Genomic DNA, 26434 nt, shown 5'->3' with positions numbered 1-26434 from the left:
AATAATGAGAATTGATATGCTGAAAGCACTACAGATTTGAGACTCCTGTTATTTCTGATATTTTTTTGTTATATGAAGATAGGTGAAAAGGTAGCACCGTATATTTTTTTAATGATCAGTGGTTGATCTTCTATGGATATATATTTCTATAATACAATTTTATCAAGGGTGATGTGAAAGTGGAACGGCATCTATTATCTTAAAGGATTTTCTTAAATGATAAAGGCAGAAATAAAAGAAATACAAAGCCACAGTTTTATGTTCAGTTATGTGAGAGATGTACAATAAAAGGAAAAAAGTAACAACATAGCAACAAGTATGAAATGTATAATTTTGCATACAGATATTTATTTATACACAAGCAGAAAATGTAGTGACAAACATGGAATGCATTTGTGTTACCTGCATAATCATTATATTAAGTCACACTATTTCTTCTTCAGCAGAAATCAGAGAAACATTAATGCAACAGTCTTTTACTCTATCCTGACACATCTATAAAGGAAAACTATCAGAATAAAAACAATAAAAGTCTTCAGATTTATATCTTTAATTTTTAGCTTAAACATTTCAGATGGGAAAAATTATTTTGAAATACATGTAGAGTGCTCTCCTTACTCCACACCACCATATACATTAATTCATAACATGTCATACATTGGACTCCAGGACTGTTGTAATGAGAAGACAATAAGGGTGTTCTCCCAGTGTGGCAAGGCAGGGTAGGTCGGTATGTGTCTGTGCTATTTCGTGGAGTTCATGGTATTTTTTTTCCAGGAGTGAAGGGTGTTGAAAGTGACACTCACCCGTGGTGCCACTTTGTTCAATGCAAACTTGCAACAGCCTCTTCAAATCTTATAAAGCTTATTTATTTGCCCAAATAATAACAAATGAAAAGAACCTGCTAAAAAGATGATCTCTCCATTTAATCAATACATCGTCAGTATATGCATGTATATAATGTGTATGTATTTATGTATCTACATATATATATATATATATATATATATATATATATATATATATATATATATATATATAAAACACAAGTATGTATGTATGTTTGCTTTAATCTGAATTTAATTTGTACTACTAGATTCTCTTTTACTTCTTGTTCTTATTTTTATTACATATTAGTATTATTCCCTGCTGTGTGGCTAGGTTTTGCTGCCTTTGTGTAAATACATTGGTGCATTTATTATGCCTTAAACTGTATTCACAACATTTGATGAGAAGAAAAAAAATACGCAGATTTCAAGACAAATGTGCACAAAACTTTCCTCCAGATTTCATCATAGATGGTTGAATTCATCATGTGAATCCAGGTAATGGACAAAAATTTGGTTAAAACCATTTTTGCCATCAGAGCACTGAGGTATTATGCTGTAATTAAACTCAGTTAACTTTATTTCTTTCAAGTCAATATACTGGACATATGATGTAAAAGCTATCAAGTAAACAATTCTGTACATGCACATGAAATTGGAACAAAATGGGCACATTTAAAAAGGCATTGTATCAATAGTTATAAAATGAAAAAGTTAACATAATGATATTTTATCGATATATTATTGTATGTATTAGTACATGATCAGTGATAAGAAAAGATGCCGATATATAATATCTTCGCTATTGTTCTAACATGCATCAGTGCATTTTCAGCGAGTATGTATATTTCTTTATTTGTTGTCATCGTTGTGTTTGCCATAGTAGTCTTTCCTTTCTATAATGTCAGACTAATGATGAATGGGCATTATGTTTGCCTTCTTAATGAATTTTTAACCAACAAGTTTGCAGATATGATGCACTATCTACATATCCAAAATTGTTATAATACAACTTATTGCAACTCAGATATTATTTCTTTTTGTTTTGCTGCTCCAACAGAAATTTGGGGGCCCCGAGTGGTCTAAAGCGCTCTCTGTTATGGATCACTGCCATCTCACCTCTGTCTGCATGGGTTCAAGTCTCGGATTCAGCCAATGTGGGTATATGAGAAAGCTTGCCAGTAGCTTCTCATGGGTCAGTGGTTCTTTCAGGGGTTTTCCCGGGTTCTTCCGCCACTGGCTGCGATGTATAGCGTGTGCTGAAAAATGGCGTTAAACCCTACAACAACAACAACAACAATAACCAACAGAAATTTAGAAATCAGCATATCTAAAAACATTTTTGCAGGAGTCAGTTTATTTTAATGAGCATCCTGTAGATTTTAAGCATTATAGTAATTTTGGACCTTAAATACGATTTTTCAGGTCAGATTAACTTATTTAGAGTACTGTTTACACTAATTTCAATCAAAATTACTCTTTAAATCTCACAGTATTTCTCAGTTTAGTAGTAGTTAATAAGCAATAACTATTATACACTGATATAGATCTTTCAGTTATTTTCTACATGGTTGCATTGTCTGGAGTTGTAAGCAGGATTGAGTATCTTGAACTCAGATGCCCTGAAAGTTCAATGTGTGTGGGAAGGGTAGGTAGTTGTTCAAAATAAGGGGCCATCCATTTATTGGATGGGGAGGGGGGAAAACCCAAATGCATACACTTGTGTATAGGGGATCTACTGATAATATACATATGCATAGGAAATGGGGAGGGGGGACCTCGATAATAATTTGTCTAATATGTTACCTGTTCGACTATCAGCATTTGAATTTTAGTGGAGACTAGACAAACTATTTGAAGTTACGCAGCTTATTTCTTTGATGCAGCCAGACATTCAGTGTCAGTGGACTATCTGTTTTATTAAACAAGTTAATCTTATTAATCTTTTATAGTTTCTGTGTGCATTAAAAAGAGGCCATTTTATAGAATTCGGGAGGTGGGAGGGTGCATCAAGCATACGTACGCAGGTGGGTTGCTGTAAATAAGCACACGTGTATGGGTTGAGGGTTCAAGCATTGCCAGATTTTTGCATACATACTAAATGGATGACCCCTAAGCTTGAAAGGACATTACTTATCCTATAATGAGCTTGAAGCAATAGTAAATTATCGATGGATTAAACTAGGGCTGAAACAGTTATTAGTAAATTCCATAACCTGTTACCTATAATACGTTAACCAGTTAATTGCAGTTGGAAACACCTCTTGTGTGTGTGAACTGGCAAAAATTACACCATAATCAAAGCTTCCAGTTTGTAAAATATTGTGAATCTTGCATGTTACTGGCGAAAAATATTTCCAGCTTGCTTTACTATGAGCTCTAAGTATACATTCCATCTTTAATTATTTTGTCATAGTAATTAGTACCAGTCAGACCAATTGTTAGGATCACTGAAACACAGTGTCAGACTTCTGTATCGCAAGCATTTAAATGAAAATCTGTAAAATACTGGAACTGTCAAAGGAAGAAAATAGGGTTTGAGTGTTTGCAAACCTTGTTTTTGACAAAAATGCTGATCATGACACCATTTATTTACAATTCCAATTTGTTTATCTTACTATGTATACTTGGTCTTACAAGGCAGGGATGGGGTGAGTGATTAACCAGTTACTAAGTTTTGTAACCATTTAACACTAATGCTTAAATAGTCAGTGGTTATCAAAGTAATCATTACAGCCCTAGATTAAACATGAATCAGTTAATAATGTACATTCCAAAGGGATCAAGAAGAAATGTGACTGAATGTATGTGTTGCTCATGAAAATCATTTTAACAAAAGTAAAATTTCCACAGTGTGCAAATAATTCATCTCAGTTATTGCTACAATTGAACCATACTATCCTCGCAAAACAAACTTATTAATTATTTCAAAACAAATATGGGATGCACATTGTTATACACTTATAAGACAGAATTCCCATACTTCAGTCACAGATACACGTATAAAATACATCATCATTATAGATACAACTCTTACAATTATCAGCATGCATAAATTCAGATATGTGTGGCATGTATGGATATTGGTAACAAAAAGAAAATAATCACAAGCGATTTCATATTAACATGTAAACCTGACTGCTGGTAGCTGTGCATACCAAATTATTTTACAACTACCAAGAAACATGGGGAATTATTCAACTGATATATTGCACATGCATGCTCTCCACAAACTTGTATATTGAACATGTATACCAGTACTTCCAATAAAAGAGAATTATACCTATCCAGATATAATTTGGTGGATGAAAATTCCTTTCTTTGAACTAATTGTACAACAATTACTGTGAGTTGTTGAATTTGCTTTGGTTTGGTTGTCAACAGCATGTCAACACATGAAAGGTTACAATGCTCCGAAGCAGTTAGAGTAAAGTGCCTTGCATAGAGACACATTGGAATGGTCAATTCAAAACCCCACTCTTTTGATCATGAGGTGGGTAAACATACAAGAGGTTCAGTCACAGCTCCTACTTACAAAACTAGATTGCAGTTAGGCAAAAAATTAAGAACAAAATGTAGGGTAAAAAGCATTATATAGACCTACAGCAGCCTAAGATCAAATAAACAAAAATGTTGCTTGTTCTTTTAAATAGTTGCTTGTTCTTTTAAATAGTTTCTGACTGGCACAAAACAAGATCAGTCTTTAATGATGTAAAACTGTACAAGTCCAACCTTCCATTTATCAACTCTTCTGACTTATAGCCAGGTTTGTCCACTTGTTCATTTATTATATTAGAAAAATAGAGAGTTGAAGTGAAATTTCCCCACCAGCATCAACACCAACTAAAATGCCAAATTAATGGTAGACTTTGACCTCAAAAAATAGGTATAGAATGAATCAAGACAAGCATTCATAAAGACCTGTTGATATTAATTTCTCAAATAAATGAAAAACACACAGTCTGTGTGCATCATTGTCTTGTTATACATGGAACAGTATCCTATCATAGGTTAAAACCTAATTAACCTGTGGCAAGGAGTCTGAAAAGTATTAAAATTAGTGAAGTTGGCATTTCTTGGGTACAGTTAAAAGCTTCCTTTTGCAGTAATGATACAAAAAATAACAGTATTCCCCACATTGTATTTAATTTAATAGTTTTTAAATATTTCACTTCCATGTTTTTACATATATTACTCAACGTTATCATACATTCTGTCAGTTTTATCTCAGAGAATGTATTCCACATTTGGATAGAAGATTGTCCCTGCTGCTGACACCTGATCTCAACCACTCGGTGACCAACTCTAGAAGTGGTATTGAATAGAAAACAGTGTAGTGAACAGGTATAGTTTGTAACTAATCTTTGTGAATAGAACTTAATGAAACTTGGTCTTTATGTAAAACAAGTCCTTACCTGAAGGCGGTGGCTATAGCACATGTGACTGTACTCCATGATTGATCGTTTTACAACTGAATTTTATATGTTGCACTAAAATAGTATAACTTCAAGAAAAAATGTATTACAACGACAGCAAAATCAACTTAAAAATTGCTCTTAATAGAAGTGTAAGAAAAAGACAGAATATATGAGCAAATCTTTACAATGTTTTAAGTAATTGCTGCTCAACTTAGTGGCATTTAGTGCATTGGTATTGCACTTTTATGTTGAATAAGACATACGACGAATCAAAGTATTATTTAAATGATGAGGTTAAACTATTCCCGTGATGGAACAGTTTTGTAAAAAATTATAAAATGGTGACATGATCATGCATATGTGTGCATCTCTTACTTAATGTAGATAAATAATTGCCTGCATTATAAAAATAAAGCAGTGTCTCTGTCGTCTGAATGTGGTGTACTTTGTGTAAGTAAAATGACAATAGTCTAATTAGTGGTGGTTTCCTGTTAAGAAAATGTATACTGTACAAGATATGGTCAATAACTGAAACAGTCCTCAGACAGCAGAAAACAAAATAAAATGACCGTGGCATAAACAGCCTACATTATATCATTAAATGTTGATGTAATTGTAAAGCACCAAGGTTCATGTTTGCAGCTTCATCATAAGCCGATATAGTGGCACCATCCATCTCAGTGGCTACAGCATTGTCCTGTCTAAGAGCATGCCTCTGTCCACCAATCATAAGGCCACATTCTGGACATTTCCCCTCCTCTGTGGCTCCACCACAATCGCCAATCACATAAACATGGCCTGATAAATTTCAAGGACATGAAATTTAGCTATACATCATTTTACAGTGAAAAATTGCTAGGTATGATTCTTAGCCATTATCATAATAGTAGCATGTATTTTTATCTCAATATTATTAAGTTTACAAATCTTTTGGTGATGTTGGTCATTTATTTCGTATTTATCATACATGGAAGAATTTAATCATTAATTTTTTTGTTTTGTTTAAATTTGAAAATGAATTATATAGTCCATTACCATGAAAAAATAAATAACAAGAAGTTCAATATAAAAATCATATGTAATTGTGTTACTTTGCTATGAAATGCAAGTTTGTCATATGTATTTTATGAATGAAAGGTCAGATAGGTGACAAATTTGATGCTTTACAAAGGCAATTTTGATTTTGCTCTTAAACTGAGTCAGCTTAATAGATTTTGTCTGCTGCTCTCTTTGTTTCGGCTGCATAAAATCTTGAATTTGTACCTTATTTCATACCCTACCAATGTGAGGTATTGCACTTCACTCCAAGGTTTCTTAATTTCTTTAATTTTGTATTTTTGTCTGTATTTGCCACCAGTTCAAGTTTGTGAAATAATATGTCATGATAGTTCCGATCTAAACTTATCAATGCCAAAGAAAACTGTTTAAAAAATAATACTTTTGAATGGAACAAACTAATCTTTTTGAGAGTTTTTACTCACCATTTGGACACTTGAACCAGTGACCCTTTGTGAGGTCCATCGCCTTCAGGATTTCCACACGTTCCTTTTCACTAATATTGAGACCGCTTTGTGGACAAATGTCATTAAGTTTTTGTAAACATGTTTTCACCAGGGCATGTCGTTCTGTGGTAAATTTTTGTCTGTCTTTAACAATATTCTCTACTTTTTTAATTAGCTTAGTCATTTCTGATTTCAGCTGGATTCTTCTTTCTCTTACTCTCGACAGGAACTGCATAAGCTTAAAATATTCCTTCAGACGTGCTAACTCCTGTTGGGCATCATCAATTTCTTGTTCAGTCAGGACAGCTCGCTCACTCATGATCCAATTTTTAAATATCTTAAGATCATGGAGGGAATTTTGTTTGTCAAGGATCAAAGTTATATCACTCTCATTTTGCCATTTTTTCTCGAGTTTCAAAGCAGCGATAATGAATGTTATTTGATTATCTAAAGCAACTAGTTCACGTTCTGATCTGATTTTTCTGAATCTCCCAAATTCATTATATAGGTGAACATACTCAATTCTGAAATGGGCTAACATCTTTGATTCTATATCTCTTTTCAAATCTCTCATTCTTGTCTCATCACCTCGAACAGTCGCTTTTACTTTTTCAATATCATTTAGTGTACTTTTGATGATCTGGCCGTACCGAAGATTCTTCCTTATTGGAGTATTGCATAGAGGACATAGCTTTAATTGTACATTGCTTTCACCAGATTTGTCCATCCATGTATCGAATGATTCAACCTCAAAAATATGTCTACAGTCCTCGAGCTGAACAAAGCGAGCATTAGGTTCATCCTCTGAGCCAAAGAAGATCTGAGTAACTTTATCTCTGTGGCAAACTCTACACATGTCAGGGCATGGTTCCCCACATAATCCAATACAGGTGTGAGTACACGGGAGTCTCTTCCTGCAAGGGCGATTACAACGTGGTCTGTTGCATGGTTCATAGCAAAGTTTCGTGCATTGATAATGTTTACAACTCCATACGCAAGGTTCTCTACAGCTTACACACTCTTCTCCACATGACTTAGTGCATCTGCTGTGGCTACATCGGTTCTCACATATCAGTCTACACGGAGGACAGTTATTACATCTATCTTCACACTGATGTCCACACACAAGGATCCTCTTACATTTCTTCATACATTGCTTATGTAACCTTCCTTCAGTACAATCACCACATGTTCCCTCGCATGTGTGTTCACATTTTAAAGTTTCCCCACAGAGCTGTGTGCAGTTCTCTATATCTTTTCTGTGGCAGAGTACTTCTCCTATATGACCACAAGGCCATTTTTGTTTAACAGGAACAATGCATTTTTTTGTATGTACATCTCCGCACTTTTCTTGACACTTGTGGCCACATAGCAATACTTTATCACACTGACCTTGGCAGGAAAATTTTAGTGGGTGAAGATTGCATGGGACTAGCTGTTCGTGTCCACACCGAGGTATGATTTTTGGCACAGGCATCAAACATTCTCCACATTTTATGTAACACAGTTTGGCACACAAGTGTTTATTTTCGCACAAAATCTTTCTACATGGCTTTTGACACTTGTAATCCTTGTGTTCTGGATCAAGAACATGGCAGAACATCTGACATACATGTCCACAACTCAAACGGTATTCACATTTCTTAGAACATCCCCCTTCTGGAGCCTTGTTGAAGTCTTTGGGCAGTGAAGCTATTATACCTTCATCTTTGGGATGATTCTGACAGTAGAGCTTCAGTCCTGGACCAAATAGACCTTTCTTTTTCATAGTTTGTACCATTTTCTTCCAGAGTTCAGAACTCTTATATAGCATGTCAAAGTTTCCTACTACAAAAAATCCCTTCTTTGCTCTTGACAGTGCCACACAAATCCTATTTTCAACACCCAAAAATCCAATATGGTCTTTATTATTGCTCCTGACCAAAGATAGGATAACGATATCATTTTCTTCGCCCTGGTAGTTATCAACCACGGCAACCCGAACTCCTTGAAATTCACTTCTTGGCATAAATCGTCTCAGACAAAAGAGCTGACCAGAGTACAAGGTAAGGACGGTGATCTGTGTAGGTTCATAACCCTGTTGTTTCAGGTATCGACATAATGCTGCTGTGTACTCTGCTTCATAGATATTAAGATGACTTTTCAAGTCTACATCTTGCTGTTCGGGATGGTTATGATTGATAAAATACAGAAAGGAGGACACACCTTTTATAAGTTCCATATTTTTTACCGATTCATGATCCTCAAGATCTGGATAGATATGACGAACCAAGTCAGCTATGTCTGGTCTCATCCTATGCTGAAGGTGAAGACAATCCCATTTCATATTGTTCCTTATCATCCTTTCAAACAAGGACAGATCCAAATTATAGTCTTTTGCAAGTTTGAAAACTGTTGGGTTCGGTTTAAGCTGCTTGTGATCTCCTATAAAAATTACATGTTCGCATCCACTGCTGAGTGTTGTAACAACATGAGCCTCTATAACTTCGGCCGCCTCCTCTACCACTATTATTCGTGGCCGGATCTCCTGCAGAATTGATTGGTATCTTGCTGCTCCAGTAGTGGTCATACCAATGACTGTGGCTCGACGCATTATTTCCTTGTCTTCTTGTAGGAGAGCTTCTGTGTACCTCCTGGCTGCATTGTCAACTGCTTCGGGATCTATTTTCCTCAACAGGTGCTCCTTGTAGAGGAAAATCCACCTTCGATAAAGTCGCCACTTTTGTTCTTGTGGTATTGCCCAAAGATTGTGCAGTCTATCAGTCTCAGATTTGCTCATCATGTCGTTTCTAGCCAGTTCGTGACGAACGCGTTTTTTAATTTTCTTCTTTTGGTCCTTTTGCACTTCCCAGAGCTTCTTATTCGTACCATCTTGTTTTATATCAATGTCGTCGACATGAAAGGCGACAGCACTATGTGCAAAATAGTTAAAATCTTCATTCTTTAATATAACATTACTCAAATGATCATTATCATCCGCTGTTTCACTGTCAAGAATCCTCAAATTTTGGATTGCATTCAACTCGTCCTCGACATCAATTAAGTCTTCTTCTTCTTGATCTCCAAATTCTTCCAGTATCGCACGAACTACCTGTCTGTCAAGAGCTTGATCTTGTCTTCGGGCGTTCCGTCTTTCTTCATTATTTGCTTGCCTTTGGTTCTGCCCCCTTGCTTCATCCTCTCCTTCCTTTTCTACTTCTTCGATGTCAATTTCAGGTGCAATGTTACCAAGACCAAGCCATTCTACAATAACAGAATACCTATGTGGCAGCTGCTTTCTAAAGTCAGGATACAAGTGCAGTAGTTCACTGAATCCTTCTGTCAACTGGATATATGTCTTGTCCATGAATGGACGCAGGGAGTCTTCATGCAATATGTCAGTCTGTGCCTCCTTGATTCTCTGTCCAATTACATCAAATTTTCTTTGCAAGTCAGAAAGAACCGCAAATGCTGCTCGTTTGTTTCGGGAAACCACTTCATTTCTTACATGGCCCCGGAAGTTTTTCAAAGAACATTTCTGGAGTGCCTCGCTGGTGCTCCGGCTCCCCACACGTACTATGTCTCCTTTGTAAAAGTTTTGGATTCCTTCTAGGAACTGATCAAGTGCATGGTTTGTATAGCAAACAACTAACATTGGCCTAGGATCTGGGTTGCCATTGTCAGGATTTTTAGACCACACTTCTCGGTTGTAGAGCAGTGCCTTAACTATCTTCAAACCGATGTATGTTTTGCCAGTACCAGGAGGGCCTTGTACAATTACAAATTCATTTGTTAATGCCGAGATGACAGCCTCATACTGAGAATGATTAAGGTGCAGAAGTCTAGCTGGTGGCCACTTGGATCTATCAAGAATTTTGACACCCTTTGCTGGCCCCAAATCGGCACTAAAAGAATTAATGTGATTTCTCCTTAACCTGGCTTCAGTTGTTAGTCTGGACTCTTCGCGTATGACAAATGTTTCATCAGCAAGGGGTCTTAGATCAAACTTGATGTCTCGATTTTGCCTAAGGTATAATGGTGGCTCCACATTGGTCTCACACCTAACAATATACTTCTCAAAGGGCAAATCTCCTTCGCGTATGTTTTGAAGTCCTGCAAGGACGTGACGATAGGCCTCAAAGTATGCCGTTGTTTCTGCCATGGTAAACTCCATCTTCTGAAGATTTTCTATTGTGTTAACGTCATGTTCAATTTTCACCTGCAATATGCCCTTTTTAATGTCTTTTGGGTCCCTATCTGTGACGGTTGCAAAGTAGAACGTCTGGAACTGATTTGGCGAGAGACAGAGAAGGGATCCATAAAGAAGGCGCTTTGAAGATTCCCATCTAACCTTCATGTGGCTCACATCAAATTGGATTGCATGACATAACCCAGATTTGGTGCATATGGGAGAAATGATTCGTACGTGATTGTAGATTCTGACATCTTGGAGTCGCCTTGTATTTCCATTTTCTCTGACATTATGGAGAAATTCCGCAATACCTTCTCTCAGAGGACCTACAAAATCTTCTCTTAGAAGTCTGTACTGTACATCCAAGTAATGGTCTAGGTTTTCATAACTGCCCCTTTTCTTGTTTTTGCGCAGAAATGGTTTCCTATCAGCATTGAGTTCTATGGACCGAGGAAAAGCATGGTATTCACGGAAATCATCGTCAGGTTCTCCTTCTTCGCAAGGTACCCCTTTTAGCTTCCTTTCTTGTTTGTATCTTCCTTTGAGAATATTATTTTTGTGCTCTGTGAAATTCTGAAATTCTTGCTGCAAGGTATCATCTATTCCATCTGAAGAGTTGTCCATAGCATCTACGACATGTTGAATGGCAGAATGCATAACAAGACAAAGCGCTTGAGTAGTACTTGGCATTCGAATACACATTTCATGTATGACAGTGATAAGGTCTTTTGTCTGTTGTACGTGCTCTGCCATATCTCCTTCGAGAACTTCCTGAAGAACAAATGTTGTGTGGTCAACCATACAATTTGCAAAGCTATCCTCTTTCACAGCAATTAGTATTAACATAAGGCTTGCATCCATAGAATGACATTCACATGCATTAGCCAGGACTCTGAGAAATTGTTTAAAGTAGCCTCTGTCATTTGAACATTTAATGATTGATCTTTGTAGGTCACCGTTGTCAACAGCTGCGGCCAACACCTGGACGATCTCACTTGGCTCCTTAACAGCTAGATCACGAAGCCTCATGTATCCTATAGCTCGAGTTCCTCGTTGCCTTTGTGTGCCAATGAATCCATTGTCCTCACCATATCCTCTTCCTCTCCCCCTACCACGACCCCCTCTGCCCCTTTCAACATCATCATGACCCCTATCTCTTCCCCTACCTCCGAGTCTCAGTGCATCTCTAACTCCATTCGCACCGCGTCCATTTCTGTGATACTCGTTTTCTTCTGGGTACCTGTCAGGCCTGACTATTCCTGGATTTTCAAAATGTACCCCTGGCCTTTCTCTTGCCCTAAATCGTTGTTGACGCCTATAAAATGAAACATAATTTATATCACTCTGACAATGAAATCGACTTCTAAAACGATCAAAAGGCACATGAACATTTTACTGATTAACATTAAGGTGCTTTTGTTGTTAATGTTTTGGGGTTTAAGGCCATTTTTCAGCGCAAGATAGGCTATACATGGCGGCCAGTATAGCTGGTGAAGGAATAACCCAGTAAGAACCACCGACTCAGGGGAAGCTACTGGCAAACTTTGTCACATACCCAAATTGGTTGAGCCCGAAACTGGAACCCACGCGGACAGAGGTGAGTTGGCAGTGATGGGTAAAGGCGAACGCTTTAGATCACTCGGCCACCCGGGGCCCCCGACTTGTTTCGAATAAGCGGTTTTATCTATAAACGATAGAGGTGATTAACATAGAACTTTTAAGTATGTGGTGACAGATCCTTCAGAAATTAAAGGATGCATGACCAAAATTTCCTGAGTTCCTATTCAGATGCACTCAGGGTTGGAATTGGACCTCAAAATCCTATTTAAAAAAAACCTAAACTTTAATTCTGACCTTAGAAACCTAAACATACCCTAAGAAACAAGGAAACCTAAATAAAAAGCCATCAAGTTGAAAACAAATTATGAACGACTCTAACCCGACCCCACAATTTTTTTTTTATATATTTTTTTTTGCACACGGTCTTTCGTTATGCCAGCCTTGCAGTCGAAAAAGCCGCTAATTATGCAAATTAAAGACACCCAGTCATTCTAATTATTCACTGATCTGCACTTTATCTTTATTTCCATTTTATTAAGAAACAAACTCAAGGCATATTTTTTTCAGATTTATAATAATTGTTATGCTTACCATGGAGATAATCTTGTAACTGCTTTGTGCCTTGAACCTCAAATTACATTTAAAATCTTGAAGAAGAAAAACTATTAAAAGAATCCTCAAATTTTAAAATTTAAGTTTACTTCTAACCCTGCTTTTACGATTATTGTGTAATAAATAAACAAATTCATCAAGTTTAAAATAAATATAAATTACCGTTTTGACTTTTTGCCCAAACAAGTATTTTTATTGAATATTAAGATAGATATGTCGATCTGAAAAGTGACATACCAATAATTTTTATTACGATTAGTTAGGCTGCAATGATAAGCACATTATCAGATTGTACTTTCATGAAAGCCTGGAAGAGACTTAACAATTGTTAAAGATGTTCCTCGTGAAATATTAAACGATAGGTAGATCTAGAGTTAGGTAGCTGCCTGCTGTTTTCGTGGCCTGAACAGTGATCTAACGTGGTTTACTATTGATGCCATTCATTATCCCGTCCATTTGACTGGGACGACGGCACAAACTTTGCTGGTGACGACTGCAATCGAAAAGCGATATAAACTTCTAGACTCAAACACGTGTACCTATGTGCCCCTGGAGAGTTAGAATGAGGGTATTTTCGCACCTCCAGCTCTTTGTGGTCACTTGAGATGTTCACTCTGGCTGGTATGTTTGATATCCCAGGCCAGCCACCTATATTCCATCTTTCTGGCAGTGGTGCTTCACGCTTTATTTGCAGAGGACTATAAATTGTACCCGAATATATTAAGCTACCACCATCCAACGTCATTACAGTCGCATCGATTGAAGAAAGCAATGAATTCGTTGAGGTATTTAACGGCCCTTGCTGTCAAGGTGTCAGAAGCATATCACAAGAGTTCCAACTCTGTGATGGATTAATGGCCATATGCCTGCGTTGTGATGCCGTCATGAACTATCGATTTTTCAGGGTTCGGCGGGTTTGGGTTCGTATTGTGTATGCTGTTCACCCCCAATTAGTCGTGGTCGCTGAGGATATCGGTCGTAGTGTGGCAAAACCTTTTTCTTTTCTGGCTGCACTCCTGGTAGAGGCATTAGCAGAGGTCGGCTTTATTATCGTCTGCGACATGCCCGTGGCTTTGCTAATATTTGCTTGCTTCGCAAGCAAACTGCTGTAATGAGCAAACTGCTGTAATGTTGGAGCGGAGGCCGACGAATTCGGCAGTTGGCTGACAGATGCACTCATCCATATATTTGCCTACGACCATTGTGTTGGCTGTGCAGTAGAGTGGGTGTACACAGAGATATTAGCTCGTGTCGTAGATGCTGACATATTCGGCGTGTTGTGCCTGACATTGGAAGTTTTAATCTGCAGCAACAGGCTGTCGTGTCTGTGTATAGCATGATCGCCTTTTCTCCATGCCTGGCCTTGAGGCTCGTGTTGTAAAAGTCGTACCAAGGTTGATGATCTCATGTCCCGTATTGATTGGTCGGCTTAACTTCAGGTTTGCATTTTTGGAATGTTTGGCGAGGAGGTTGTTTTCAAAGATTTTCCAGGACTGAAACGCTGGGTCGATAACCAGCGGCGCAGATTGTCTTCCTCAACCTCAGGCCTCGTGAGATCGAATCAGATCCGCTTCAACAGGTTCTTCATGATCATCCCGAATGCTGAGTTTGTCGTCGGCTGGAAATCTTTTTCAAACTCTGATGTCGTCTTGGTGCTGAGATTAGTATTGAACTGTGTGTATGTGATCATCCACGCACTTTGGTAAAATTCCAGTGTCCTATGAAACTGGGACAGTTCGCTCAAGCTTGTCATGTCAGACATAGCTCATTTGTATAGTTTGCCATACATTATCTCTAAATAAAAAATTATTACATACCATCAGCTCACAAAGTATCATGTCAAACTGCTTTTTTTCTTTCTTTTTTCTCCTCTCTTTTTCTATCATATATTTATCCCCACAATACATGCACATCCAATGCTCGGCTCTGACGCGTGCCATGCATGGATGGTTCGTGGGTGAGTGTGTCTACGGCCAAACTGCAAAGTCGCTTGGTCCGAATCCGACTTTTACATATAGATATACATCTTTCAAAATCACTCGGTCCAAAATTTGCGACTGGAAGTTTATTCATCAAAACTAAAGTATTTGTGATATTTCACAATATCAGGGATATAATGGCCAAATTAAAAGGTTTGATACAAGGAAAAATAATGATAGACACTAAGTTGCATACCAACCAACATGAAAAATAAATTTATTTCAGCACAGGCCAGTTTAAATGTGTTGATTCTCTTCTGGTCCTTAAGAAAAACTCACAGCAGTCAGACGAGAATATGTAAAAGTGATTTCAAAATAACAAAAGTATTAACCGAGTCAGATCTGCAGACCAGGAAAGATGTGTACCCATATGACATTAATAATACTTTTAACGTTTTGATGAGGATAAATTGCCCGCCCCCCCCCCCAAAAAAAAAGAAGTGTTTCCTCGACGTTAGCTAATCAGGTATAAAAGATGACGAGTTCTTTCTAAAGACAATGCAATATTAAAATGTGTATGACTAACATGAAATCTATCTTGCGGCAAACATTTCTGAAGAGTTTAGAACAGTATCAATCAGACATGATTTAGATCCTGTCCAATACATCACAGTCCCGAGAATGAGCTGGGATGTCCTTTTAGAAACGACAGGCGTTGAACTGGAACTACTACCTGATATTGATATGCACTTGTTCGCCGAAAAGGATTTAAGAGGTGAAATTTCAATGGCATCAAGCACATTTAGAAAAGCTAACAATCCAGTGGTTAATGGCTATGATCCTGACAAACTAGATAACTGGATAATGTATTATATGTATGGTATGTGATGCACCACATATATTGTATCTCTTTAAATTGATTAATCATAATAAAATACCGGATAACATTGATGATGATTCGGAGATAGGATGTATTTTGGAAGTAGAGCTGGAGTATCACGGTGAATTACATAACGGCCACAGCGATTATCCGTTGGACACTGAGAGGATGCAGGTAGACAAAAAATGTTTTAGCACATACTAGTTAGTATTAATCGATGAATTAGACAGGAAGGTTATTAAATGCGATGAGCCTATCCCACATTTAATTAATAAGATAAACATAATCCACGGCCGCAGTCAGAAACTGAATTTAGATTCAGGCATGTAAAAAAAAATCCCACAGAATTTTAAAATTTAACCAGTCACAATGGATGACACCATACATCTTGTTGAACACGGCGTTGATGACCATATTAAACAACTAATTAGAACAAAAGCTTTATTCAAACTGATTAACAGCTTTTGTATTCGTGAAAATGATGGAAAATAGCAGAAATGGGGACGTAGTTGGGTTGGTCAGAGCCTCAGAAACAACGAAAATTAGAAGACTGCTGGCAGAATAAAAATTTGTGTGAAGAAAAATATTTGATAAAAATTTGGTAGGAATTTATTCTGTAAAGCCACATTTAATGTTAAACCTACCCAATTGTATCGGGCAGTTTGTACTGGGTCTGATATGTTAATGTATGATGTTATAATCATCTTAAAAAGGAATATAAAACCATGATTTACAATGAGACGAAAAAGAACAGCTCGTATTATGACACAAGCGATTATCCTGTTGACCATCTACTTTGCAGTAGCGCAAATGAAATAGTAGTATGAAAATTCAACGAGTGCATTGAAAAACTAATAAGCGAATTTGTTGGGTTTAAACCGAAAATTTATTCTATCACTATTGCTAATAAGAACCAAACTGATAAGGATAAGGGAGTTCTTCAATTCATTTCTTTTATATAAATGAATCAAACTATGCGTTGTATATGATATCATTATTCGCAAAAGTGGAAACATGAAATGCACTACATGAAGAAAACACTCAAGATCATTAAAACAAGCCTGAGCTACCCTCATATAAATAAAATACATTACAAGCGACCATTTTACATGAACTCGTGATACACAGATTATATATTAATGGAAATAACTAATATCTCACTTTTGTAGAGATTTGAATGTTCAAATGAGCACTATCCAATATTTCGTCATTTACTGTTAGCTGATGATTTACATTTGTAATTGTCACATTCCACGTGAGTCGAAAGACCATGGGCAAGCCAATGAAAATATGAATAGTCTTTGAGATTTGTTCAAAATGACAAATGTACGAATTTTTAATGGAATAGTATGGAATGACAAAGATGTTTGTGAATTTATTTCACGAACAACAGATGTAAACGTTTAGAAAATTACCGGTATGTCTTAGGTAGTCAGCCATTTGTTAGCTAAAATTAGCCTATTCACAATAAGAGAGCCAAATATTTTTTCTTCAGATCATTGTATTACATAATTTATTATCGATAGCTTTTGTTCTTAGTTAAACGCGAAGAATATATGTCAAATTTAAATGTTCAAAGTTAGAAATCAAAGTTAGATATCAAACTCAGCACTACATGTCACTGACACAGCAGTATCTCCCCGCATTAATAAAACAACTGTATAGAAAGTATATATTTCTAGCATTTATAATAAACGTCCTCGATATAGTCCACGGGTTTTATATAGTCTTAAGTAGTTTGAGAAAAACAATACTTACTATTATATTACCATGACAAGCAGACTGACAAGTCGTTAAAGGTCCAAAATAAAAAGTTGAAAAGGGTGAAAGTATGCCCAGGATTATGCAATCATTTTGTACTCAGCAAGACAGTCAGTCATATGACCCTTTATTCATTTCATCCTATAAAAATCCAAACTTATAATAATTATATACTCGATGGTAGTGACTATTTGTTGGATAAACTTGATGGACTTGTATTTAACCACAAACTTTCTAAAGCCACTAAATAATTAAAACATGAGAAGAGTTCTTGTCTGAATAAAATATTTAATGCCTTTATAATATATGGTTCAAAGGAGTTGCTGCCTTATTTACAGTCTTTAACTAATATTATTTTTTATACTGGTATTTTTCCAGAAGATATGGTCAGAAGGTTACATTATATACTTATATAAAACTTACCTTGTTAGTAACTTTGAAGAGTATTGGGTATTTACTTTTTCTTAATGCAACATTGAAACTGTTTTTTAATAATAGATTAATGAGCTCATGAACCTACTTTATACTGATACTTCATGGATTAATTACGCATCTAATTAATTCAGGCAAAACTATTGAGAGTATTAATTTAACTTAAAAGGCAATTGTAAGATAAATTGTATGGTTTGAGCTTGTTAACATCGATATTAGATCTAGACTATTTTACATCAGAAACTAATTTTACAATGCCATAGGTAGAAAGGTTAAATACAATTATGATCTATTATATCAATTGTATTATAAAAGTGGTGTACGTGAATAGGAGGAATGCGCATCACCTTAATTTTGATGTGTATAAATCACGTAGAGAAAATGTTTTAATTTTACAGGGTATTGACAATGGTATCATAAAAATGCTGACAATATTGTAATTTGTTCAGCAAAGAGTGGTGGTTTGTTAAAGGAGTTAGAGACACTGAAATATTGTTATTTGAAATGGAAATTGATCTATCTTCAGAACAGCAGTAACAGTACTTTTTCTTTCTGAACAGGTAGATCTTTTCCATCTTCCGAATACCGAGCTTTAATTATTATGATACAGTTTACAGAGGTTTTATTAATAGAACGCTTGTAACTTGATCAGATTTGTATAAGGCTAACACAATTAGATGGAACTTCATCCAGAGTAGGTAAATATTCTGAAGATTTCTGTAAGAAGAATCAGGGATGACTGTATTTAGATCAGCGGTAACTATTGGGTCGCAATGCGAGTGTCTCTGCTGTGCTTGCATGCCTGATTCCACCAATATATTCTATCGATTTTTTATGATGTACGCTTAGTCGAAAGAGTATGGGGCCTGGAATATGCAGGCAAGAGAATTGGTGCCGTAATCAGCTGTCCTGGATTCGATTCTCAGTAGGGAACTAGAGAGAGATTCTTGAAAGGGACAATAACTTGACATTATATCAGATCATAGAGAAAGAACAAACTATTTACCTCCATCTGTTTATTTCCAAAGTTAAGAAACTCTCTACAAAGTATGGATAGATATGAGTTAAATAATCAGAATCAGCATTCAGAAACACTATTCATATTATATTGTCTTTGTGGATGTTTTTCTTCACTGATAAATAACAATCGATATTAAAGACTTTAGCAGTATTTGTGTTTATTTTTTTTCTTCCTTTTGTTAAATTTAATTTAAAAAACGATTTGGTTCGTTAATTGGAATATTCATCAGAAGGGTCGATTTCATTAATATATGTTTTTGTTTCTAATATGCAACCTATGTGTTGAAGTTTGAATATTTAATGAAAAATAAAATTCATTTAACAATATTTAATGAAAATTGAATGTAATTTAGGAATATTTAATGAAAAATAACACAATAATTTAGCAAGGGTAAAACTGATTCATCATGGTGATGTAAAAATTTAAACCTTCCTGTCGAATTTTTACACGTATACATATCCACTGAGGTGACACCCTCCCTCTCTCTCTCTCTCTCTCTCTCTCTCTCTCAAATACCTGTCATCATCCATTGTAAAATTTGTCACTTCTAAGGAAAGTGGGTCTTCATGATTAGTTCAATCAGATAACTCCAGTCTGCAAAGAAAATGACTAAAGTTTCAAAACGTTTTTCTTAGGGCGGGTAAATAGCAAAAGAACAGAAGAATCATCGATCTTCACAAAATTATATCTTTTGATACTGTCTTAGTGTGTACTTAGTGAATGTGTAATATGGAAGTGGCATGAGAAAACTTTGAGCAAAAGCTATGGTGTTGATGAATTTAGCGCGTCTGTATATAATAGTAAATATAATAGCAACAGTAGCAATCATCAAATCATCGTTATATATATATATATATATATATATATATATATATATATATATATATATATATATATATATATATATATATATATAGAGAGAGAGAGAGAGAGAGAGAGAGAGAGAGAGAGAGAGAGAGAGAGAGAGAGAGGTTTACAATTTTGCTGGGATAAATTATTGACATGGTATTATTACGTCGTTCTATTTGTATTTGATTCAGTATTAACTTCAGACATTATTTGTTAGTAATACCAGTCTTACTAATGTTAATGACCACTTCGGTGGTCTAGTGGTTAGAGCGCCCGCCTCGGATGCGGGAGGTCGTGGGTTCGATCCCCGGCCGAGTCATACCAAAGACTTACAAAAATGGTATTAACAGCTTCCTCGCTTGGCGCTCAGCATTACGAGATTAGTGTTAGGACTGGTCGGCCTTATGTCAGGATAATGTGACTGGGTGGGACATCACGCTACATGTCTACAACATGATGCCCCAGTGCCAGACATCACTAAAAACTGCCACACTGCAGACATCGTAGCGATATGACTGAAAAATTGTTAAAGCTATGTTAAAAATCCAAATCACACACACACACACACACACACACACACATTATTTGTCACAGAGACATACACTTAATTAGACTGATCGATAGAGATATGGATGGATAGATAATATGTTTTATTTATTTTTAGGTTTCTTGATTTATTTATTTAGATAATTAGGGTGTCTAATAATGGTTATATATAGCCCTAAATATGTCATTTTTGTGTTTGCTTGCTTTGGGGGGGGGGGGGCGGGGGCCGAGTGGTCTAAAGCGCTCACCGTTACGGATCATTGCCATCTCAGTTCTGTCTGCGTGCGTTCGAGTCTCCGGTTCAACCAATGTGGGTATGTGAGAAGGCTTGCCAGTAGCTTCTCGTGGGTCGGTGGTTCTTTCCAGGGTTTTCCTGGCTTCTTCCTCACCGTTTCTACTGGCCGCCAGGTATAGCCTATCTTGTGCTGAAAATGGCGTTAAACCCTCAAAACAACAACTTGCTTTGGGTTCTTTTTGGAGGGTGTGTGTGGCATCAGTAATGAAAAATGATAATAGAACACAAACGTATACGATCTGCTGACTCAGTGAGTGACTAATTATGTTTATGCATAAGCGATAATTTTCTTGGTAACTTAACAAAAGTCACACACTCAAGTTTGTGTATATTGTAGATGTTTACGCTCCACTCTACAAAGGATTCAACTGCTTTTGTGTTTTATTAATTAATGATTTATCTTGTGCTATAACAGAATTTAACCCTAGAGTGGAAATTAACTTTCCCTTATTTAAATGTTTAATTAGTTGGAGCGTTTCATTTTTGTGGTCCGCTGGAGAAAATTAGCTCAGTTAATACGTTTTATCACATGACACACCGAAGCCACATACACAATGGCGGTCGTTTAAATAATAAAAGTGTAACAACAAAACGTCAGGGAACAAAAGCGCGGTACTAACAAGTCATTCATAATCATCAAATAACAAAGGCCTAATAAACACGAAATGTAACGACGGCGTGATAATCACACATCATTCATAATCGGAACTTAAGAATCAAGGATTGGAGGTTCAGTGAAATTAAAGGTTGAAAGGAAATTTCTGTTTTGTATATTTTGTTTCGGACTAAATAATTTAGAAGTTATCTTTTATTCATCGTTCTTTACCTGAATGTTTTGTTAAGACAGGGCTTAATGAGCAAACAAATGTCATTACCAGTAATAGCGATGCCAATGATTGCGCTCTCCTTGCTGTGGTGCTTAACGCATAATTTTGGGCTGGTAACTAAAATGAGTTTTGTTTATTTTTTTAAATATAGATTATCTCATTTCTGATAGTGACTGTGTCACAATCGTTGATATCAAAAACTGAAATGTAACTTTGTTTTAACGTGTTGACATTTTTTATGAAATCAGATATCGCCTGGAAGCATACCGAGTTAGTGAACAATCACGAATTCATATAAAAGTGGCTTTTATAATTCACCGACTGGTGCATATACATGTATGTTAACGCTTTTACAGGATAGTAACACTTACCCGTTTTTCATATTTGTTTCATGATAACATATTTATACAAATTTATGTTGTTTGAAAATGTTCTTAACATTAAATAGCAGTTATGTCAGTAATCGTGCCATTATAAATTGATTAGTACATCTATATATAACAACTACATAAACATTTTTTAAAAATATTAAAAACTGTTGAATTTGGATATAAGGTTTTTCTCGGTTGACGTTTTTTTTTTAAAAAAATGTGAAATGTTAAAAATATTCTTTACTATATATATAAATATATACAGAAAACAGAAATGTAGTTTACAGCTTAAAACCGTTTCATCAATTGTCTCTTCTTTCTTACACACACACACACACACACACACACACACACACACATATACGTGCGATCGCGACACTCTTAACTTACTATTTCTCCTTTGCATCAACACCGTCTGTATCGTGAAGAACTGTCAACTATTCTTTAATCGTTCGTCATCTTATTTTATACTGACTGCACTATCGACCACAATTTCAATTCGAAACTAAAACAAAATGTGAGATTCTTGTAAAACCCAGCACCTAGTTTCAGTCACTGCGGTCCTCTTGATTGTTTGCCAGTTACCGTTACGAAATGAACATCTTTGAACTTAACGTAACGTCTTCCATTTTAATCTCATTCGAACTGGTCATTGTTCAATATGCCAATAAATATTTTATGCATTGACAAAAAAATAAAAATAAAAATATATGTAGGTCTCAAACTAACGAAAAATATAGGTTTCTTTCGTCATGCTATGCAAACAGTCTACGTAGGAATACATTACATAAGCACCAAGTTTATCCTTAACAACCGCGCTACTTTTTCAGTTGTAGTAAACCAATGCAAAGAGAAAGTACAACAGAGATCTTGACTCATCACATATATGATATCCCCATCAAACACAGAAAAGCCAGCATGGAAACAGATGTTTCACATTTTACCGTAAATCACCACCTAATACGTGTACGTCATATCGAAACGTCTGTTTAAGACAAGGCGCGCGACATATTACATTACATTTTAGCAACATTATAATTGTAAAGTTTAACCCCTGCTAGCAGCTAATTGGCCCCGAGCTGTTAAATTTTCCCGAGTAACACGTGTAATATCCTGTTTGTTAACTATTGAAGGGTATGGCTAACGTGTTAACAACACCATAAAAATGATTGACAAAATCATACAGAAACGTCCAAGAAAAAAAAAGAAAGAAACTTGAAGAAGTAGCGCAGTCGTAAGTGTCTAGTCATTCAAATATAAAGTGAAAATTGAGTTTTGCAAGCAGTCGTGGGAATTTAAACAGATTATAATATGAACGAATGAACGTAAGAAAATATTGACGTTACTTTGAAGAATTGTTCGAATCGATGTTTGTGTACTGAATGGCATTTTAGCATTCCTCGTGGTTGGCAGCAATCCAAGTTATATGAAGTATAAGTATAGATCGTGTCGGATGACAACTATCACTCTTCAGTCTATTTTCATTAGGTAGGTAAAACTACTAACCACATTTGTTCATTGATACACCGTGTCCTTAATATAATAGCATTAAGGATTCGCTTAATTTTAATGAGTTTAAAATGTTGCGATTTCCAGTATTTGTAATATTGAAATTCACGACGAAACACGTATGTGTGATTAGAGGTTTTCAAATATGACCATCAACTTCATGAAATAAAGACACCGACCGCCGTCGCACTGGTATTAGTAACATTATTAAGACTGGTATTACTAACATTAGTGTGTGTGTGTGTGTGACTTGGATTTTTAACGTAGCTTAAACAGGTTTTTAGTCATGTCGCTACGATGACAGTTTATAGTGATGTCTAGCACTGGGTCATCATGCCGCAGACATGTAGCATGTTGTCCCACCCAGACATTGTCCGACCAGTCCTAACACTAACCTCTTAATGCTAAGCACAAAGTGAGGCAGCTGTTAGTACCATTTCTTAAAATTTCTTAAAATCTTTGGTATGACTCGGCCGGGGATCGAACCTGAGGCGGACGCTCTAACCACTAGGCCACCAGAGCGGTCGTTAACATTAGTAAGACTGGTATTACTAACATTAATAAGACTGGTATTACTAACATTAGTAAGACTGGTATTATTAACATTATCACCAACACCACAACCTCACGAAAGACTACTAATACTATGAAGGTGTCAGAAACAATTCCATTAAACTGACTATTAACAGCAATAATAATAGTAGTGGTGATAGTAGAGCAATAGTAAGTGAGATATTATCATATTATCATTAATATTCCGAGGGCCAAACTCATCAACTTAATTTTGTATATATATATATATATATATATATATATATATATATATATATATATATATATATATATATATATACCATGGTATAGTATATCAAGTGTCATAATTGTCAGCTTAATAATAGTATTTCTATACCACATTATGATAGGAAAACGGACATAAGAGTCACAGGACAAAACGACACAGTATGAATTATCATGGTAATGGTAGGCAGGATGGACAAAAAGTCATGCGACATAAAGTCACACTGTTAATTTTCAAAAATTTATTTCAGACGTGTCAAATATGCATTAACATCATTGTATTGTTTAATTCTTAATTATTGCTATTAATAATCACAATAAATTGATGACTTCACAGGTAAGGGAAATTGTTTAGCGCCTGAAGTCATACTGGCAAATTGTAAACAAAGCGAATAACACTGAGATCACTAAGGATTCTCTTTGACAGGAAAGGGTAGCTTTGGTAAGACTATATAAGAAATCGTTTAGGTTTCAGTCTCTAACCACTTGTTAAACATGTACATGTATGTTAATAAAATGAAACGCTTTTTGTACTATACGGCTTGTCTGGCAGGAAGACCATCTCAGAATTTCTTCGTATTGTTGCTATGAACATTCGACAGACATGAAATAAGCAGTGTACCAATAATTATCAAAGACTTTGAATGTATTAACCATTTAAATTAAATGATTAATGAACATTTGTATTAGCAGTGACAGTTACAGCAATGTGATTACTTTGTTAGTACCATGCATACTCTTTCGTTGTTACAATCTGCTATTAAATATCTTGACAATTTTAAAAGATCATACTGCTGATACTTTGGTTACTGTGTTAATATCTCAGTGAAGTTGCCATTAATTACGCTGTGTCAAATAAAAGCCTGCAACATCACAAAATTCGAAGTCTCACTTTATGTCCAGTGACTTTTTTTGTAATACACGTCTCTCATAATAATTCAAATTAAAATTGTTTCTTTTTGTCCTGTGACTTTCTGGCTGTACTTTGTGTCCAAGAGTCATTTGGACATACCGAATGCCATAATTGTCAACTTCATTTTTTTCCGTCTTCATAATGTTCGTTGCAAATGTAATCTTAGTTAATCCGGGGCTAAGAGAGAGAGAGAGAGAGAGAGAGAGAGAGATTACTATGGTTTAAAATTATTGCTTCACCCACCCACACGCCTTGGCCGTATGTCTTTAATATGGAAGTTACGTAAAGGTTCTCTCTCTCTCTCTCTCGAGATCTCGGGGGGAGGGGGGCGGGGGCGAGTGGCCGTGTGGTGTAAAGCGCTCACCGTTACGGATCATTGTCATCTCACCTCTGTCTGAGTGAGTTCGAGTCTCGGGCCATGCCAATATGGGCACGTGAGAAAGCTTGCCAGTAGCTTCTCATGGGTCGGTGGTTCTTTCCATGGTTTTCCCGGGTTCTTCCTCCACCATTTATACTGGCCGCCATGTATAGTCTATCTTTTGCTGAAAAATGGTGTTAAACCCTACAACAATAGCAACATCTTTTCTCTCTCTGGAGTAACTCTGCAACAATATTTCCGCCAGGTTTTTTTCGCGTACTATGCCTACATGCAGATCCGCATACTCCCATGTCTTAAATATGATATGCAGCTATACTACTGAATTGCGCGTTACTGTGCGTCTTGTAGACCGTAAATATGTATATACATGAGGGCTGGACATCATGAATGAATCAGATGAATTGTGATAAGATGTCACCTAATTTAATTGCAAGAATATTTGAACTCACGATAGTCTTTTTTCTCACATTCCTTTGGTGAGATAGGTTATTACCCACGAAATACTGAGTTCCCTGATTCTGTCACGAGTTTGTCACAGGGGGTTGTATCGTTGATTACAATTTAACTATCAATCGTGCATATACTATATAATCCTATTATTATATAGTATGTGTATGACAGGTAGATTGGTTCAGCAACGATACATGCACCTGTGGATTTAGTGTGGTCGCTTTGATCACATATTGAAAACAATCTAAATAAAGTACTTTAGAATCGAGGAATTGCCTGTTGAGAGGAACGCTGCTAACTGCCAAACAAAACAAACTATCGACCAACAACAACAACAACAAAACCACAAAAACGACCAAATACGAAAATAGAAAGATTTCAATAAAGAGTACAC

General features: G+C 36.1%; 1 protein-coding gene across 1 annotated transcript; it reads right to left on the bottom strand.

The window, feature by feature from the left end:
• Window positions 1-241: 241 nt before the first annotated feature.
• Window positions 242-22561, bottom strand: LOC149799118 (NFX1-type zinc finger-containing protein 1-like). The gene is made up of 4 exons (XM_089958154.1): window positions 22382-22561; window positions 19620-19697; window positions 6727-12233; window positions 242-6043 (listed from the first exon to the last, which is right to left on the bottom strand). The coding sequence occupies exons 2-4, from the start codon at window positions 19631-19633 to the stop codon at window positions 5835-5837; spliced, it is 5730 nt and encodes a 1909-aa protein (XP_089814280.1). The 5' UTR covers window positions 19634-19697; window positions 22382-22561; the 3' UTR covers window positions 242-5834.
• Between the last annotated feature and the right edge of the window lie 3873 nt (window positions 22562-26434).

This window comes from Sinohyriopsis cumingii, chromosome 5 (genome assembly GCF_028554795.1).
Source record: "Sinohyriopsis cumingii isolate HCF-2022 chromosome 5, ASM2855479v2, whole genome shotgun sequence".
Taxonomy (NCBI): Eukaryota; Metazoa; Mollusca; class Bivalvia; order Unionida; family Unionidae; genus Sinohyriopsis; species Sinohyriopsis cumingii.
Note: the sequence above shows the minus strand (reverse complement) of the source record. Positions and strands in the feature narration are given on the sequence as shown.

Excerpts from the sequence above, each read along its gene's own strand:
- LOC149799118 (XM_089958154.1), bottom strand. Across the intron at positions 6,044-6,726 it reads CTGGTTCAAGTGTCCAAATG|GCCATGTTTATGTGATTGGC; the intron begins GTGAGTAAAAAC and ends GAAATTTATCAG.